Here is an 18,948-nt window from a genome sequence, read left to right as displayed (position 1 = left end):
GCTCAGTCAGTCGCCTTGTCCCTGCAAGCCCCATGGGGGAGGGGGAGGGAGATTTACAAGGTGGGAGAGGAGGGAGGGACATCAACAAGTTTATAAACAGGAATAGGGGTGGGTGTGCCACAGCTCTGGCTGAAGATGCGTCTATTGGGGGTCTGGAGGGGGTGGAGGACTGGTTACTTCCTTCTTTCATCTTCCGGATCTGGAAGGACAAAAGAGGAAGGGATGAAGCAGGAGGGCAGAGGAGGGAGCACCTCCTGGCACCTGTCTCCTGGCACACTCACCTTGTGGGCTGCCCCAGTTCCCCTACTCACCTGTGTCCCCAGACCCTGCCACCCGCCACCCCCCCCAGCCCGGCAGCATATATAGCCAGCGCGACGCAGCGCAGGGCAGCCCAGCCCAGCCCTGGCTGGCACAGTGAGTGCCCAGAGCTGAGAGCCTGGCAGCGGGATGGAGCTGCTGCCCAGAGCGAGGACAGCAGCTTAGCCCGCTAGCAAGCGCGGCGGCAGTGGTGGCAGCAAGTGTCAGTGGCTCCAGGCAGAGTTGCGAGCGCAAGTGGGCTAAGGGCGCGGGCGGCGGGCACAGCAGCCAGAGTGGGGCAAGTGGGGGGTGATACCTGTGACACGGGTTCAAAGACATGGAGGAGGGGGGACGCTTATCCTATGGCCAGAGAGGACAGAGAGACAGCTGTTACTACAGGGGTGGGGGTGGGACCAGGGGCTGCAGCCCTATAGGTACAGCTAGACTGGGGAAGGGGCTGGGTGCCCCTTCCTAGGGGACACTGGTCCCACAAAGGCCAAGAAGAACTCAGCCAGCTGCAAAAAAAAAATGGGAGCATGGGCAGGCGCGTCCGCAACGCGGAGGGTGGAGGTTGTGTTCACAGGTGATGGGGGAGACAGGGAGGAAGGGAGTATTCCTTACCCTCCAGGTAGTTCCGGGCAATGAACTTGAGGACTTCATCCAGCCCAATGACCGGAAGTGAGATCTTGAGGACCATGAGCCATTGGGTGAGGTCCAGGGCCTTGAGCTTGAAGATCATCTGGAGGTGGGGCCAGCAGCCATGAGGCAGGGGTGGTGACCACCCCCAGCCAGGGCTCCCAGTGCTGCCCCGGCCTGGTACCACATGCTACCCTGGGGCTCCCTGGGGGGTGTGAGGCCAGGTGGAGGGACCAGACTCACCGGCAGGGGGTCGACATAGAGGATGAGAAAGTGGAGGGACATGGACAGGCAGATGGAGCCCAGCAGCCAGATGTTCACCCAGGGCGGCATCCGCAGCAAGGACTGGTTCTCTGATAAGCTGCAGTTGGGGCAAGGTGGGGGAAGCAGAGACAGCCAGGTGAGGGGAGAAGGGAAGGGATGCCAGTTGGGGCACACTGGGAATGGGAGGGAGCGGCTGGTGGCCCACCTGTTGAGAGCATTGCACATCTCAATGGTCACAAGCACGGACAGGGCCATGGTCATGGGCTCTGGGGCCTCAAAGATCTCACAGTCCAAACCCTCAAAGTGCGGGTGGTCCTCAGTGCACTGCATGAAGTGGGTCTGCAGGGCATGGAATGCAGGAGACTGAGACCCTGTGCAAGGCATCACACCCCCCCCCCATCACGGTCCCCACTCCTGGGCACCTTCCCCTACCAGCTGTTGGTAGGTGACCCGTGGCCCGTCCTCGGCATACAGAAACCACCAGGCAGCTGCTCCCACGGTGGCTGCACCCACATAGCCTGCAGGGAAGGGAAGAGGGGAGGAGTCACGGTCAGGGCCTGAGAACAGTGCTGCAGCACAGTGGGGTCCTGCTGCTGCCCGCAATCCCAGCATCCCATGTAGGCACCGGGCCAAGTCCTGGCTGCTTCACTTCTTATCCAGATCCCTGCTAATAGACCCGGAGGAGCAGCAAAAGCTGGCCTGAGGGCTTTGGGTGCCTGCACCCATATGAGAGACCCAGATGCAGGGTCTCAACCTGAGAGATGTGTGGGTGGTAAGGAAGGTCTCACCCGGCCATAGGGGCAGCTACACTGGGGGAGCTGGTATCCCAGAGCTGGAAGGCCAGAAGGGACTGGGCGGTCCCCTTTCCCTGCTCACCCCCGATTGCCATGTAGCGGAAGAAGAGCCAGCCGCTGATGAGGGGCTCTTTGGGGCTCCGGGGGGGCCGGTCCATGATGTCCAGGTCCGGTGGGTTGAAGCCCAGGGCAGTGGCCGGGAGCCCGTCTGTCACCAGGTTCACCCACAACAGCTGCACAGGGATCAGGGCCTCAGGCAGCCCCAAGGCGGCCGTCAGGAAGATACTGCGGGGACAAGGGGGTCACTCATGGGTCTGGGTTCCCAGGGAGCCCCACCCCTTCATCCTGGGTTGTGGGGGAGGCGCTGCTCACCAGACCACCTCGCCCACGTTGGAGGAGATAAGATAGCGGATGAACTGCTTCATGTTGTTGTAGATGGCACGGCCCTCCTCCACGGCAGCCACGATGGTGGAAAAGTTGTCATCAGCCAGCACCATCTCCGAGGCAGTCTTGGCCACAGCTGTGCCAGACCCCATGGCTATGCCAATCTCGGCCTTCTTCAGGGCTGGGGCGTCGTTGACCCCATCTCCTGTCTGAATGCAGAAGGGAGCCAGTGGGCACAGGGTCGCCTTCCACACACACCCCTCCTGAGACCCTCACTTCTGCAGTCCCTGGGGCCTTCAGCCCCCTAGAATCCTCAGGAAACTGCCCACCCACCCTGCCATCCCTCACCATGGCCGTGATCTCATCATAGGACTGCAGGTATTCCACAATCTTGGATTTGTGGGCCGGCTCCACACGGGCGAAGCAGCAGGCACGGCGGCAAGCTTCCCGCTGCTCGGCCAGGGGCAGGTCATCGAATTCACGGCCTGTGTAGGCACGGTCAGTCACCTCCTCGTTCTCCCCAAAGATGCCAATGCGCCGGCAGATGGCGATGGCCGTGCCCTTATTGTCACCAGTGATCATGATCACACGGATCCCGGCGTCACGACACAGCTGGATGGAGCCCATGACCTCCTTGCGGGGTGGGTCCAGCATGCCCACGACGCCCACGAATGTCAGGTCCGTCTGCAGGAGTGGGGATTCAGAGCAGAGGGTGGTGGGTTAGAGAGCGTCTTGGGAAACAGGGCCTGGGCCAGAAGCTGGTGGGGGGGAGGGGACTACTTTGATGGATAAAGTAGGAGTGGCATGGGGTGGGGAGACGGCATGTGTAAGGGGCGCCTGGAAATCCTGGTCAGCTCCATCCAGGGCAGGGCGGCTTCACTCTGCTCACCTCGTACTCCATGAACTTGGCAGAATCATCCAGCACCATCTCCTCTCGCTTGGGTGGGGTGTCGCGGGTGGCCAGGGCCAAGCAGCGCAGGGTGTCACGGCCAGTGCCCCACTCCTTGATCACGGCCATGATCTTCTCCTTCACCGGCCCAGTCATGGGCACCCGGGTGGTGCCTACTCGCACGTAGTTGCAGCGGTCGATGACTCCCTCGGGGGCACCCTAGGGGACCAGGAACGGGCTGCTCAGAGGGCCACAGGGTGCAGGTAGAGCAGAGGGGTCCCCTGTGGGGAAGGAGAGGGGCCTGGGGCACATGCTGAGGTCTGACCTTGACAAACATCTTGTTGCCCACAGCAGCTCGGGAAGACTTAGCTGGGGAACAGTAGACAGACATGGATTTTCTGTCTCGGGAGAATTCCAGAGTGAACTCCTTCTTCATCAGCTGGCGGATCACCTGGAAAAGCAGGGATGGGAGGGGCCAGAGTGGGTTAAACTGCCACGTGGGACTATCACCCCCCCAGGAAAAGGCTGGTTCCTGTCCTGGTTACTCAGCTTTTGATCCAGCTCCCTTCTCATGTGCCTGGGAAGGCAGTGAAAGATGGCCCAAGTCTCTGGGCCCCTGCCACCCACAGAAGAGACCAGGATGGAGTTCTTGGCTCCTAGTTTCAGCCTTGCCCAACCCCAGCTGTCATGGCCATTTGGGGAATGAAATGGAAGGGTTCTCTCGCTCTCCCAAGATTTATTTATTCATTTGAAAATCAGAGCTATAAAGACAGGAGGAGAGACAGTTCTCCTATCAGCTGATTTACTCCCCAGATGTGTGTAACAGCCAGAGTTGGGCCAGGCTAAAGCCAAGAGTTAAAGAGTTTCATCCAGGTCTCCCATATGGGTGGCAGAGTTCCAAACATTTATGTCATCCTCTGCTGTTTTTCCCAGGCTCATTGGCAGGAAGCTGGATCAGAAGTGGAGCAGCCAGGACATGTACAGGGGCCCAGATGGGATGCTGGCATTGCAGGCTGTATGACTGCACCTGCTGCGCTAAAAACACTAGGGCATCTCTGAATTTCATATAAATAAATGATTTTAAAAGAAGAGCTCAGACTCTTGGAAGGCAGAGCAGAGCTTAGGCTGAGGCTGAGACTCAAACACCTTGCACCTTCAGCATGAAGGACAGAGTGCTGCCACAGTGTCCCATTCAAAAGCCAACTGCAGCAGGACAGCCCCGTGTGGCCTTATCCGTCAGAGCCTACAGCGATGACAAAAGTGTCTCCTAATCCATGCTGCACATTTAGGGTGTGACAGACTGCTCCTTCCCAGCACTGGAAATGTGGCTATGTGAGTGTAGAACTGACTTTCCATTCTTATTTAATTTTTTGTTAACTTAAAATGAAGGGACCAGCATTGTGATCCATTGGCTTAAGCTGATGCCTAAGACACAGGCACTTATGCTGCATTGTTGGTTCAAGTCCCAGCTGCTCTGTGTCCAGTCCAGCTTTCCTCTCCATATACCTGGGAAAACAGAGGGAGGTAGTTCAAGTGCTCGGGCCCCTGTCATCCACATGAGAGGCCCGGATGGAGGGCCAGGCTTCTGCTTTGGCCTGGCCTAACCCTGGCTGCTGGAGCCATTTGGGGAGTGAATCAGCAGACAGAAAATGTCTCTTTCTCTGTCTCCCTTTCTATAAGTCTGAATTTCAAATAAATAAGCCCATCTCTCTCTTTTTTTTAAAGGAGACCCTCTTTGACCAAATTCATTGCAGCTATTTCTCCACTTAATAACAAAAAAATGTATGTTCATTCTAGCATGTGGACATTTTTTAGACTACTCCTCCAGTGATAAATATTCAGAGAAACTTTCACTCTGGGGAGTTACGTTAAAACAGCAATATGTGGGGCCAACACTGTGCTGTAGCAAGCTAATCTCCACTGGCAGTATTGACATCCCCTATGAGCACCAGTATGAGTCCCTGCTGCTCCACATCAAATCCAGCTCCCTGCCAATGTGCCTGGGAAAGCAGTAGAGGAGTGCTCAAAAGCTTGGGTCCCTGCACCTGTTTGGAAGACCCAAGGAAACCCCTGGCTCCAGGCTCTGGATCAGCTCAGCTCTGGTCATTGTGGCTATGTGGGGAGTGAACAGGTAGAGGGAAGAGCTTTCTCTCTGTAAAACTTTTAAATAAAAAAAATTTAAATAACAAAATATAACTAAAAAGTGAATAGGAGTCATGGAGACTAAGAAGCCAACACAGAGCAAATATTAGCAGCAATGTTCTTAGCACGATGGCTCAGTGGCTAAATTCTTCCCTTGCATGCGCCAGGATCTCCTATGGGTGCTGGTTCATGTACTGGCTGCTCCGCTTCCCATCCAGCTCCCCGCTTCTGGCCTGGGAAAGCAGTTGAGGATGGCCCAAGGCGTTGGGACCCTGCACCCACGTGGGAGACTTGGAAGAAGCTCTTGGTTCCTGGCTTTGAATCAGCTCAGCTCCAGTCATTTTGGCCATTTAGGGAGTGAATCAGCAATGGAAGATCTTTCTGTATCTCCTTCTCTCTTTAAATCTGCTTTCCTAATAAAAATTTTAAATTTATATATATGTGTGTGTGTGTGTGTGTGTGTGTGTGTGTATGCATCAGCAGCAAGAACTCCAAGTGAGTCTGAGCGGAAGTCTTGTCCCACGGACAGGACCGCCACATTTCCTGCATTTCCCAACTCCTACATCAAGGAAGGCCTGAGACCCATTGAGAACACACATGCTTTTGGGAGGCAGAGGGTCAAATGCTGACATCGGGTCTCTGCCCTAACAGACCTCTTGGGTTTTGTGTCACAGTTCTGTCCCTTCCCCACCAACAGGAAGTGATTCTAAACTCATCAAGGGTATTGCAGCCAGGGCCGCCCAAGGAAGGACCGATACAAGTACAGGGGCCATGGGCTGCAGCCAGGTCCAGGGAAAGCTGTGGGAAAGGCCACGTGCCAGTGCTGCAGGCCCCACCTGCTGCCCCGGGAGACAGCCATCCAAGCTCACCGAATTGCAGGCATTGGCCCGCTCCACCTTTGAGAGGCTCCTCACGTCCGTGTTGAACACATTCATCTTCTCCACCAGCGTGGTAAGCGCTGTCTCTGTGGCCTCGCCCACCTTCTCATAAACACCTTTGGACTGAGACGGCACAGGAGGCAGAAGTCAGTGCCTGGGCACCTGCGCCCTCACTACCCCCATCACACCCACCACGCATTCAGAGCAAGAGGGAGCAAACCTTGCCTTTCTCTTATATCCCAGGGGAGGCCTCACCTCACAGGGACCCCTTCCCAGAACCCCCCTCCTGGCCTATTAAGAAGGCCCAGCTGTTAAGCCAATTGGCAGAGCGGGAAAAGCTGCCGCCTTCCATACTAGCAATTCCATACAACAGTTTGTGTCCCAGCTACTCCACTTCCCTTCCAGCTCCCTGCTTATGACTTGGAAAACCAGTGGAGGATGGCCCAAATACTTGGATTCCTACACCCGTGTGGGATACTTGGAAGAAGCTCCTGGCTCCTGGCTTCGACGTAGCCTAGCACCAGCTTTTGTGGCCATTTGGGGAGGGAACCAGCGAATGGAAGATTTCTCTTTCTATCAACATAGCCTTTCCAGTCCATTAAACAAATCTTCCCCAAAAAAGAGGAGCTGTTTTGGTGGTGGGGGTGGGACAGAAGAAGGGGTTACCTCATTGAAATCCAAGGAGGAGTCATTGCAGAGAGCACAGATGGTGGCCAGCTCCACCAGCCCATCAAACTGCCCCGCCCGGATGGGTTTGTCATTCTTCAAGCTGGCAGCGATGGGCACGGAGGAGAGGAGGAAAGAGAGAGAGAGTGGAAGACAGGGAGTGAGCTGCAGAGAGGGCACGGGGGACAGCAGGGCAAGTCGGGCAGTCAGGGAGGTCTGGCAGGACAGGTTGGGAGATGGCAGTGAACTTGGAGATGGGGGTGGGAGGAGAGAAGATAAAGCTTGCAGGAGGAAGTGGAGGGAAAGTGGCACAGCGGGGGCACCAGGCACTGGGGACGAGATGGGCAGTAACTTACACCTCGCCCTCTGGTGCATAGGTGGAGCCAGTGATGGAGAATTCATTCAGCGTGCAGAAGTCCCCATCCACTTTGTCGATGATGAACATCTGTGGGGGGAGAGGGACACATATGGATATCCCCTGTCCTCTATTCCCCATGCCCCACCCACCCACCCTGGCTGGACGGAGCCAGCCCTCTACACAGGTTCACCCAATGGACTGCCGTGGGCCTTTAATGCTTGTCTTCTGTGCTCTGTCGAGTGACCTTAAACACAAGGAACTGCCACTCACCCCGGGACTACCTGTGATTAGGTAAGGAGATGTGTACGATAGGGTGGGACTGTGGCTAGGAGCCCACCTGTCAGGTGGCCCTCCTTCAGGTTTGCAGGGAGAACTGGACATCTCAGGTCGTTTCCCCTGAAATCTTGGGACTTTTCAAATGCAGGCAATTAATTCATTTTTATGCAATGGGACTGGAACAAGGTCCCCTCAGGTTAGTAGTTCAAGACACAACACCCCAGAGCCTGGGCAGCCAGAGACTGGGCTTCTCATTCTCAGCAGCAGGCAGTCCAGCAGGACTGTGTGGGAGCCCATGGGCCCCACTGAGCTGACCCCATAGCCCTTGTCCCTCAGAACTACAACTTTTACTTCCTAGGCTTTGTAGCCAGAACTGTTATGTTTAGGGCCAGGGTTCGCTGCCTGTGGTTCATGGACAATCCCTCTAGGAGTCCATGAATTGAGGGGGGACCCCAACACCACCACCATTCATTGCGTCTCTGACTGGTAGTCGGCATCTCTTTCCAGTCATGAGTAAAGTCAGTAGGCCACACTGGGATGAAGGAAATCTGTGGTTTTGCCACCAACACAACCTCGGCACTCTCCTATGTCATTCCTATCATGACAGGTCTTTCAGAACAGTGTAACTGACATTCATTCCTGCTCTAATGCCATGATCAATTGTAGCCTCAGTGCTGAAACTCGCCATTTAGTGTGTTTGTTAAAAGGCAACAAGCACTTGCATTGTGGCACAGTGGTTTAAGACACTGTCAGCAACGCTGACATCCCCTCTCAGAGTGCCGGTTCAAGCCCTGGCTGCTCTACTTCTAGGCCAGTTTCCTACTCATGTGCCTGAGAAAGCTGTGGAAGATGGCTCAAGTACTTGGGCCCCTGCCACCCATGTGAAAGACCTGGCCCTGATTACAGCGTGGCCCAGTCCCAGGCACTGGGACCATTTGGGGAGCAAACCAGCAGAAGGAAAGGAGCTCTTTCTGTTTTTCTCTCTCTCTCTGTGTCTCTCTTTCCCTTCCTAGCTAAAGAAAATAAATCTAAAAATAAAGAAAATCAAAAGGAAAGCAGCTATGTAAACTAAATTACAAATGTGTTTTGAAAACATTGTGATCACTACTTGGGGGTTCTTCCAGAAGTTAATGGAAGTGGACTTCCATAATATTTAAAAACAGAGCTGAATGAGTGCCATTTGATACATTATGATGTGATATGGGGCGAGGTGCCGCTGCCCAAGGCTCTGAGGCTCAGAGGTGTGGAGGGGCCTGGATCAGGAAGAGCTGACGGAGTGCATGGTCACCTGCCTTGGAACTGCCCCTCGGCAGGGCAATGCTGCCACTTCTTGGTTGCGTCTTTGAGCCTGAGTCCCTTAGACTCTAAGAATGAGTCTCCGGGGGCAGTTTAATTCTCTGAAAATGGGCTGACTGACACCTTCCCCTCCACAGTCTGCTGTGGTGGATTAGACTAGATGCCACTGCCACCCCTGTCCACGGTGGTGGTCACAGTGAGCTGGCTGCCTGTGGCCGGTGGGTGTGTGTCTGATGGCCTCCACAGCTGGCAGCATGTCACTCCATCTGCCTGCCTAACCCCGTCCCACGCAGTCTTCAGCTTGCCACGGCCCTGACCTTGCAGACGGACATCTGGTTGGTGGTGAGGGTGCCTGTTTTGTCAGAACAGATGACAGATGTGCAGCCCAGGGTCTCCACAGAGGGCAAGCTCCTCACAATGGCATTCTTCTTTGCCATGCGCCGGGTGCCCAGGGCCAGGCAGGTGGTGATGACAGCGGGGAGACCTGTGGAGCATGAATGCACAGGGTTGGGGGTTGGGGTGAGACGAAGCAAGGTGAGGGAGGGAACGAGCCCTAGGGTGGCCACCTACACAATGGCCTCCCAAGGATATCTGCTCCCGATCCCCGAGCCCCGGCCCCTAGCCCCTTACTTGGACCAAGAATCTTTGCTAACGCGATCAACAAATGGGAGGAGAAAAAAAAAGCCTTTACCATTACCTTCAGGGATGGCGGCCACGGCCAGGGCCACGGCAATCTTAAAGTAGTAGATGGCACCACGAATCCAGGAGCCCCCGTGGACGGGATCGTTGAAGTGGCCGATGTTGATGAGCCACACGGCCACACAGATGAGGGAGATGACCTTGGACAGCTGCTCCCCAAATTCATCCAACTTCTGCTGCAGGGGGGTCTTATCCTGTTCTGTGGCGGCCATTTGGTCACGGATTTTCCCGATCTCAGTGCTCACACCGGTGGTGGCAACGATGCCCAGGGCCTTGCCGGCTGCAATGTTGGTACCCTGGGAAGGTAAGGGAGAGGTAGAGGGGTGAACCTTGGGCCTCTGTTTTCCCCAGGAACCTGGGTTGCTGGCTCAAGGGCACAACATCTGCCACCCTCCCTCCACCCCGTCCCCAGGCTGCTCACCGAGAAGAGCATGTTCTTCTTGTCCTGGTTGACAGCTCGGGGGTCAGGGACTGGCTCTGTGTGCTTGATGACGGACACGGACTCGCCTGTGGAGAAGACGGGGCCCAGGGGCCAGTGGATGACATCATCTCTTTCTCCCTCACCTCCCTCCCTCCTGCCCTGCTCAGCAGGTGCCAGGTGGGGGCCATCAGCAAGTCCACTCCACTTGAGTAACTCACACGTGGCATGACATTGCTAACCGAACCTTCACTGCTCCTCTGTTAAAACGGGGACAAGCCCCTGCCCCGTGTCACTTGAGTACAAGACATTAAGTGGCATTCAAAGAAGCTGATGGATGTGCAGGTGCATTGTCTGGGGAGGGTCACATACCTGGGGGAGGCACAGGTCCCCACCCCTAAGACCTTGGCTCTCTTGTGCCCTAACAGTTGCCGGCCCAGTTTGGTGGGGCCTCCTTGGACCACCAGCCCTGCTGGGGGGAGAGTTACAGCAAAAGCTTCAAGGCATCCAAACCCTGCACCTTCTCCTAGAACCTGGTGCTCCCTCTCTTGAGGCCCTCATCAAAGCAGAAGGGACAGTCACCTAGTTATGGACATGCCTACGTCCCCATGGCCGACAGCTACATGGTGAAGGGGCCCCAACAGTCAGCTTTTTCCCAGGACCCCATGGGACACAGCCAAGACATCACTGCCCTTCCTGCTCCCAGGCTGCCAGGAGCGGCTGAACCTGCAGGCTCCTCCCTGACTGCCCCGCACCCCTTCAACCTCAGCTCCTGCCGCACAGGGCCCACTGACCTGTCAGGATGGACTGGTCCACACGGAGCGTGGTGGATTTGATGGAGAGGATGCGGATGTCGGCAGGGACTTTGTCCCCCACTGTGGAGAAAGCAGAGTGAGGTTAATTGGGAGGGGCTTTTTTTCCTCCCTGAAGAAAGGAAACCATTGCCTCCGACCATTCACACCCCTCACCTGGCCTCCAGGGCTCAAGGCGCGGGCCCAGCCTGGGCTTCGGTCAGGCCCTTGGCAGGTGCTCCTACAAACCCCAGAAGGCACCCTGGGAATGTTCCCATGTCTCCTACCCCTTCATGGAAAGCTACCACAACAGGAGGCTCTGGCATCCTGCCTGGCAGGATACATGCCCACTGAATGAATGAAACGGTGACTAGCAATAGCTTAGATGTATGTAGAGAAAACACAACAGAAAGGGAGAAAGTGAGGTGAAGAGGCCAAAAAAGAACTTAGAGAAAACAAGCGAGTCAAAAAAACAACGTGTCAGGGTCAGAAGGAAGAAGCTAGCCAGGGAAGGCAGGAAAAAAGCAAGAACCACAAGTGTCACATCAATCAAGGTCAAAGGGGAAATAAAGTGGAGCAGAGAGCAGGAGGAAAAGAGGCAGCTGAAAGTGGAGTGCAAGGAGGGAGAAAGCAGTAGCAGGTGCAGGGTGAGTCGAAGAGGAGACCTTGCATCAGAAAGTCCTCAGCCTGGGAGAACCAGCAGATGGAATGGGAAGTGTGCAAGAAAACAAGGGGGGCTGAACTACACAGGAAACTCAAGGCACTAAAGCTGGGATGGATGGAAGCCAAGCTGGGAGACACGGAGGCGGGGGCACCCACGGTTGGCCTGTGGAGGAGGCTGCACCCCTCCTGGGGGGGTTCTGCCCAATTCTGCTCTGGCCCTGCAGGTGGCATTGGGGCAGGGTTTGGTGCCTTCCCTCCTTCTGGGCCAGAGGAAGTACATGGAGATAGGAGGCCCACAGCGGTGGCAGTGGCAGTGGGGGGGGGGGAGGCAGCAGCGACACTGGGCGGGACACCCTGTCACCCAAGCCCAAGCGATATTTATAGACCTTCATGGCGCTGACTCCAAACTGTCACCGCAGCAGGTCAGCCGTGGGATGGGAAGCTGGGGTCTTCAGCCCGCCCACTCTCGCGCTCCTCCCCACAACAAAGCTTCCCATGGTGGTGGCGTGGTGGTGGTAGCGAGTAGATGTGTGGGGATGGAAGGGGCCCCCAGAGAGACACAGCCCCCATGCCAGGGGTCTTGGAGATGTGGAAAGGCCTGCTGAGGCCAATATAAAAACCGCTGAAGGGGGCAGAATCCCAGTAATCTTAGCCACTCGGCCCCCACCCTCCCTGCTCAGGCATTAAGTGTCCCTGGCTGGGGCGGGGCTCCTCCTTGAGTGCTCCTCCTCCCTGGTCCCGTGCTCCTGCCGGGGCCTGAGTTTCCCTTACATGGCCGGGGGCTAGAGCCTTTGACTGCCCCCCCCCCTCCCTGCTACTCTCACTGCTTTCCCTCAGAGAAGCCTCAAGGGCATGGAGAGGTCAAGACTGAAAGCTGACCAAGCTTGAGGATAGTGGGAAGGAGAGGGAAGCCAGGCCTTGGGGTGGGGGGGTGGCGGGTGGAGATGGGGCCATTGGCAGGGCCTGGCTTCCACCTGTTGCATGCAAGTGCTGGGGGAGAGGCGGGGGAGCAGGGGTCTGCCTGAGGCCTCAGGGACAGGGACTGGTTGTTCCCTCGGAGACGCTCCCCCGGGCGGGGGAATTGGCCTGGGCTGACCTCTTTAAGGAGTCTAGGAAGGGACCTCCAGACTCTATGCTCTTGGGGACAGCATGGGGGAAGGGACACAGAGCAGCCATCCCCCGCTTCTTCCTGGCTTCCCGCGGGCCCCTTCCACCCCTGTCACTCACCGGCCACCTCCACAATGTCCCCAGGGACGATGTCCCGGGCCTTGATCCTTTGCACTGACTTGCGGTCAGCGCGGTAGACCTTGCCCATCTCGGGCTCATACTCCTTCAAGGCCTCGATGGCGTTCTCCGCGTTCCGCTCCTGACCGGACAGAACAGGGGGAGAGGGAGCAACGACGGTCTTCAGGGGGTGTGGACAGTAGGAAGGAAGACAGGAAGGAGCGGGCGGGGGGGGGGGGTAGCAGCAGGAGCCTGGGGACTGGAAGCTGGGATCTCCTGGTTGGAGTTGCGGATGCTGCTTTGGCTCCCAGGGAGTGATTAAGATCACACATGAGGACAGGGTGTGTGTGTGTATGCTGAGGGAGCTACCTGTGGCTATAAACAGGGAACAAGAAAGAAAAACCAGAGGCAATCAGAAAGCAGTAGACAGGAAAAAGTCAAGGGTGATAAAGGAAGCCAAAGTAGCATTAGTAAAGTGGCTCGGGCCACTTTACTAAGAGTCTGAGAGGGCAGGATCCTTAGCCCCATTCTATGGATGGGTAAAACTGAGGTTCAGACATAGGATGCTCAGGGTCCAACAACCAGCAAGTGATTGTGGCTCTCAGTGAGCCATCCTGTTTCCACCCTGGGAAGGTAAACTCAGGGCAAGGGACAGGGAAGAGCCCCAAGCGAGGGCAGACTGGCTGGCAGGAAGGGGTCCAGGCTGACCTGCCAGACCCCCACGATGGCATTGGCGATGAGGATCAGGAGGATGACAAAGGGCTCCACAAAGGCGGTGATGGTCTCCTCACCTTCCTCAAACCAGGCCAGCACCTGGGGAGCAAGGGGAGGAAGGAGCATGGGTGACCAGGCCCCTCAAGGGAGAGGAGGGATGCATACGGGCATGGGCAGGGTGCGGGAGCCTGTGTTTGGGAGTTCTAAGCACATCCCCACAGCTACCACAGTGATCAACGGAGAACCCACCGAAGCACTCCCCAACAAGTTGTAGGCTGATAAAGCAAAGCTCAGACGACACCCAGGCTAACTATTATCCCCCTTCCCTCTCCAAAGAACCACCTCCATCCCACAGGGAGCCAAAACCCACTGGAAAAACCCTGTGGTCCTCGCAGGCGTCTGCCTGACCCCCCTGCTCTCCACAGCCCTCCCCCATGGCCCAGGCTGCGGAGAAGCTCCGATTTCACAAGGGAGTAGGAGCGAGGGGGGGGATAGTGTTACCAGGCCTCCTGCACACACCCCGCCCCAGCTGTTGCCCTGCCAGGCAACAGCCACCGGCAAATGTCAGGAACAAATCCGAGAAGGGAGAGAGGAGGGCCTGGCAGCTAGGCGTAGGGGTAGACAGGGCCTCTGGGTAGGAGCCCCGGGTGGGGTGGTTGTTCCTGCCGGACTAAGGCAGGACGGACTGGGGACGGCAGGTGCGGTGCTGAGGAAGGGCCTGTGAACGCTGGAGCCGGAGGGAGCTACCAGGGCGCCCGCCCGAGCTCTGAGGCCCGGGGATGGGGAGCCTGTGGAGGCCAAGGGGATAGGGGTGAGTCAGGCAGGGTGGGTGAGAGGGAGACTGGTTCGGGGTGCAGGGTCTTGGGGGGCGGGGAGGCCTTAGAGGACACCTGCAGTCACCCTCTTTCCCGCTCCTCGGAGCGAGTCCCTTGACCAATCAGAGCTAGGAGGGCGGGGCAGGAGCTCCAGGATGCTCGGGGATTGGTGGAGCGTGTGTGTCCCAGAGCATGCTGGGAGTGGTAGTGGCGGTAGAGACGCAACCCGGCGTGGGATCCCCGGAGCCCCAGCGCTTGGGGCGGGGTAACCCGAGCCCTTGAAGCTGCGAGGGTGGCTTAGCTTCAGTGTTTTGGCTGAGAACGTCCTGAAAGCTTAAAATAAAACCTGCCTGCAGGCTGTGTGGGGGAGGACAGAGGTCTGTGACATAGGATGCTCGGGGCTGGCGCTTGTGGGCCCGGCCGCCGCGCGCACTCCCACACACTCACGTGTGTGTGTTTCAGGGGGGCCCTTCTCCCACACCGGCCGGCACCCCCTTCCCACACTTACAAAGGAAATGCAGGCCGCCAGGAGGAGGATCCGCACCAGGAGATCTTCAAACTGCTCTATCACCAACTCCCATAGGGATTTCCCTAAGGACAACAGGCAGCAGGGAAGGGGGGACACCCCCAGAACCCGGGTGGTCAGGACCCAGAGTAGGAAGGTCTGGGTCCCTCAGGGCAGGCGGCGTCCCGGGACTGAAATGCCCTGAATCGCCGGCCCCCTCCCGCCCTTATGGTGATGGACAGACAACTTTCAAGGGAGAGAATGGTTGGGCTGGGGTGGGATGAGGTGGGGTGGGGCAGAAAGGGGAGGGCGTGCAGGAACCTAACCCAGGCTCTTGGGGATGGTGAGGGAGGCAGTTGTTAAGGGTTGGATGTGCCTCTGGCTGGCCTCTGTTCTCTGGGGATGGGGTGTGCTATTTGCCTTTGGGCATGGGGTATTTGCCCTCAGGAGGTCTGTAAGGAGAAGGGAAAGGGGCAGAAGGCAGGGGATAGGGGCCAGAGATGCAGGAACTTACCTTCCTCGGCAGGAAGCTCTATCCAGGGGAAAAAAAAAAAAAAAGGCATCTTCATTTGGGGTTCAGCCTGGGGATGCCCTCCCCTGTCCCTGGACATTAGCTAAGGCAAGAGAATCAGGCCACCAAGAGGGAGTCTGAGGTCCCTCAAGGTCACCCTGCTCCGACTGGCCAGGACCCCCTTGCACCCTGCCCTTCCCTAGGTAGCCTAGAGGGAGAGAGGTGTGCATGTGCATGCGTGTGTAGGGTGCAGGAGAGAGCTCAGCCACTCTTGGAGGGACACTTACCATTGGGGCCATATTTCTCTAGATGCCGCTTCACTTGGTCCGGGGTGAGGCCAGTGGTCTCACTCACCCCAAAATAGGCCAGACATTCCTCTGTGCTCTTGGAGTGTGCGGCCTCCATTGCGCTCCCTTCTTGGGGGGCCCTGGGGCGGTGTGTTCTTGCTGCGGGTGGCTCTCACGTGTGTGTGTTTCAGGGGGCCCTTCTTCAAGCGTGTCCACCTGTTGGTCTGAGCTTCTTCCTTTTCCTCTCCTGTCCCCCCCCAAGGTGTTTTTTTTTCCTTCTCTCCACGAAGCTCTGACCCCAGTCCCACTTGTAGCAGCCGGCCACCCCCCCAGCCCCCAGCTGGTGCTTATGAGGGAGTGGGGGGGCCAGGCTCCCCCCTCCCCCGGATCAGGGATTGGCTGGCGGAGCCTTCAGCAGGAGTGGTCAGAAGAGAGAGATATTTCTGCTGACAGAGGGGGAACAGTGGGGCTGCAGCTGAGATGTCACTCATGAAGGAAGCAAAGGTGGCTCTAGCCCCGGCAGGGAGGGAGGGGGACAGGGAGCAAATGCACTTGCTATGTCCTGCTTCTGACCCCTCCCGCAGTCACCCCGCTTCCACTGGGCCATTGGGCTCCCCGTGCGCCAGTCATCCCTCCTCCCTCCTCCAGTTCTTCTCTGAAGCCCCTGGCCACTTGGTTTTCCCATCTGCTGCCCTGGCTTCATTTCCATTGCCTCTCTCCTTGTCTGCTTGGTAGGAAGAATAGCTCAGATACTCCTCCAAGCCTACAGGGGACAGCTTCTTTGGGGGAGGGCACAGAGGAAGTGGCTTAGAGGGCTGAGGGGAAGCAGAGAGGGGGACGGGGTCAAGGGGACGGGGCAGAAGATGGTAACTTTAGCCTAGGGAGGGGCTGCCACAGCCATCAACAAGGGATTTAGTGTCCAGGGCCTGGTGAGCCATGCCAGGACTGTCTGTCTCTCCCCTTAAACCACCCCCCCTTCCCTAGCACCCGGCTCAGCCTCTGGGAACACAGCCTTTAGGGCCCCCCCATCCATGACAGGGAATTCCCTCCCCCGCTCCAGAAAAATGGGACACCTAGGCAGCCGAGTAACCCAAGAGGCTACAGAATGTGCTGATGGCAAAGGAGGCGGGATCACTCCCACAGTGGGGGCGAGGGTCACCTCCTTGCACCCTGTGTGTGCTCTGACCCTAGGGTAGGTCCCCAGTTGTCCACTGAGGTGGGGACATGTCTCTGAGCCCCAGTGTGTGCTCAGGAGCTGGGCCTGTCTGTCCCCAGCAGCAGCAGCCAGAAGGGGCTTGAGGATTGGAGAAAGCCAAGGTTTGAGATTTGGCAGTGGGGAAAAGGGACATGGTTTTTTGGGGGAAATTAGGACAGAAGTGGGCAGGGGTGAGTTAACGGATGGTGCTGCTGGGGTCAGGGGGAAGTCTGAGCAGCAATGAGGAAAAAGGGACCTCGGGGAGCTGGCTGGTGAAGGCCAGAGGGGCGGGGACCCAGGCGTTGGGTGCCACAAGTTGTTGTGGAGCAGAGCGGCTGGCCTTGGTGTCAGCTTCCTCCACAAAGCAGCTGCTTGGAGCCAGCCCTCCCCACCCTGCTCCAAGATGGGGGTGTCTTTTGGTTTACCACACCAGGGTCGGGGAGTGGGGGGCAGCTGCTCTTGGAATGAAGGGTCCTGTGGCTGAGAGCAGCAGGCAGGCGCAGAACAGGTTCTGTGGAAACACCAAGGGTGGGCCTGTTTTCCTAAAACGTGAGCACTGATGGGACGATGACTGAACGGACAGAGCTCCTGGGGTTGCAGAGAAGCGTAGAGGAGAGAGGGATGAGGCAAGGGAAGCCCTGCTGTCAGGCAGGGGTGATGGCCCGCGGGGTGGAGGGAACCTATGGCTCTGGTCTCCCAGAGCCCTCCTTCAGCCTGCGCTTGGGGGAGGGACGGCCCCCGGGTGAGCTGGGGACAGGCGCTGTTCTCCTCCCCTTTTTCACAGCTCCCACAAGCCCTGACCCTGAAGCAGGCAGAGTCCCGTGGTGACCTGGAGGGGCGTTTGGAAGAGGGGTGGAGGGATGTACTGGGGGGTTGGTTCAGACTTCTGAGGCTAGGAGTCTTGGGGGGTAGGGGGTCCCTCCACCTGACCCGGCACCCGCCCAGGCACTTCTCAGTCCAGAGCTCAGCTCAACAGCTGGCAGTCTCCAGACTGGCTTGCTGGCTTCTGCCTTCGGGCACCTGGAGGAGTGACAGGGGCTACTGTCTCTGGCAGCAGGAATGCCCAAACATGGAGAGGGGGGAAGGCAGCAGGAGATGGGGCGGTGGCTTCAAGGGAGCTGAGCGCAGGAGATGGAGGGCAAGGAGGTAGCTTCAGCAGCAGGCTCTTGCCAAGCAGGCCCTTTAAGGTGATTCCTTCCTGCCTCCTTCACCTTCCCAGGCGGGGAAGCCACCAGCCAAGGGCCATTGGGGAGGCTGTGGGTGGTGGGGACTGGGATGAAGGGAGACCAGACTCTCCCCTTTGGGAGTCCTCAGGCCCGGAAGGGGTGGCAGGAGTTCCTTCCTCCTTGGGTGCTGAGGTCAAGGGAGGGAGGCGAGGTTCTGCAGCAAGCTTAAGCACCTGCAAAGGTGGCTCAGGGCAAGCTGCTGTCAGAGGGTACTTGTCTGGGGAGTGAGTGTGTGTGTGTGCACTTGGGGGGGGGTCTTGTGGCCCCCCCCTGGGCCCTCTAGAGAAGGCAAGTCCAGAAGATTGGCAGTCTGGGGAAGGGGGGAGCTGTCTCTAAGCACCAGTTGCTGTGAGATTAGGAGAGGATCAGGCCCTGCTTACCAGGGCGTCACAGCCCTTGCTCGCCATGGCTGTGACACAGCACCCAGGTGTCCCTAGCAGGCCCCTGGCCTCCCTTGCAAGGCTACTTCTAGCCCTAGTCTACAGAAGCCAAGGTTTCAGGAAGCCCCAGGGATGAGACAAAGCAGCGAGAGCAGGCAGCAGGCTTCCCCGGCTAGCCTTGGGCCTGGGTGGCCTGTGTGCCCAGCTGTCTCCTGTCCATCTCCCAACAGGACGCAGGGCCCAGAATAGCAAGGTCAAGAGTATGGGGAGGGCCTGCTGGAGGTGGGAGCCGAGGATGGGGGCCCAAAGGTATGGGCTCCACTCTGCCTTAGGCGGCGAGTGGAGGGCTCTTCCACTTCCCAGACCCTGGCCTCTCCCAGCCCCACAACTGGGGAAACTAGGGGTGTCGTTGGAGGAATGCTCGGCCTCAGCCCAGAGAATCAAATCAGAGCAGAGGCTGGCTTTGACGGGGTACAGGGGGAGGACAAGGTTGTAAACTCAGATGGCCATGGGCCAGGTTGAATGCTGGGGTGGGAGGGGTCCTAGGCAATGGGACCCAACTTCCGGTACTGGCTGATGTGAAGCTTGAGTGGACTGCCGTCTCCAGGCCCAACCCGCATGGAGCGGCTCGCCCAGGGAG

The 18,948-nt window shown here is 57.8% G+C and overlaps 1 protein-coding gene across 1 annotated transcript; it reads right to left on the bottom strand.

Moving 5' to 3' along the window:
• Nucleotide 1: 1 nt before the first annotated feature.
• On the bottom strand, nt 2–15,830 carry ATP2A1 (ATPase sarcoplasmic/endoplasmic reticulum Ca2+ transporting 1). Its single transcript, XM_040973148.1, has 22 exons — nt 15,508–15,830; nt 15,224–15,241; nt 14,713–14,795; nt 13,384–13,488; nt 12,679–12,817; nt 10,792–10,872; nt 10,001–10,086; nt 9,578–9,875; nt 9,198–9,364; nt 7,307–7,395; nt 6,951–7,053; nt 6,276–6,407; nt 3,590–3,715; nt 3,265–3,483; nt 2,724–3,059; nt 2,364–2,584; nt 2,074–2,276; nt 1,630–1,715; nt 1,403–1,536; nt 1,177–1,294; nt 919–1,036; nt 2–199 (listed from the first exon to the last, which is right to left on the bottom strand). Exons 1-22 carry the CDS (start codon nt 15,623–15,625, stop codon nt 174–176), a joined length of 3,006 nt encoding a protein of 1,001 aa, XP_040829082.1. The 5' UTR covers nt 15,626–15,830; the 3' UTR covers nt 2–173.
• Nucleotides 15,831–18,948: the final 3,118 nt, after the last annotated feature.

The sequence above is a fragment of the Ochotona curzoniae genome, unplaced genomic scaffold (assembly GCF_017591425.1).
Source record: "Ochotona curzoniae isolate NIBS_2020 unplaced genomic scaffold, NIBS_Ocur_1.0 contig_2321, whole genome shotgun sequence".
Lineage (NCBI taxonomy): Eukaryota > Metazoa > Chordata > Mammalia > Lagomorpha > Ochotonidae > Ochotona > Ochotona curzoniae.
The sequence above is the reverse complement of the archived record's forward strand: the minus strand, read 5'-3'. Positions and strand labels throughout refer to the sequence as shown.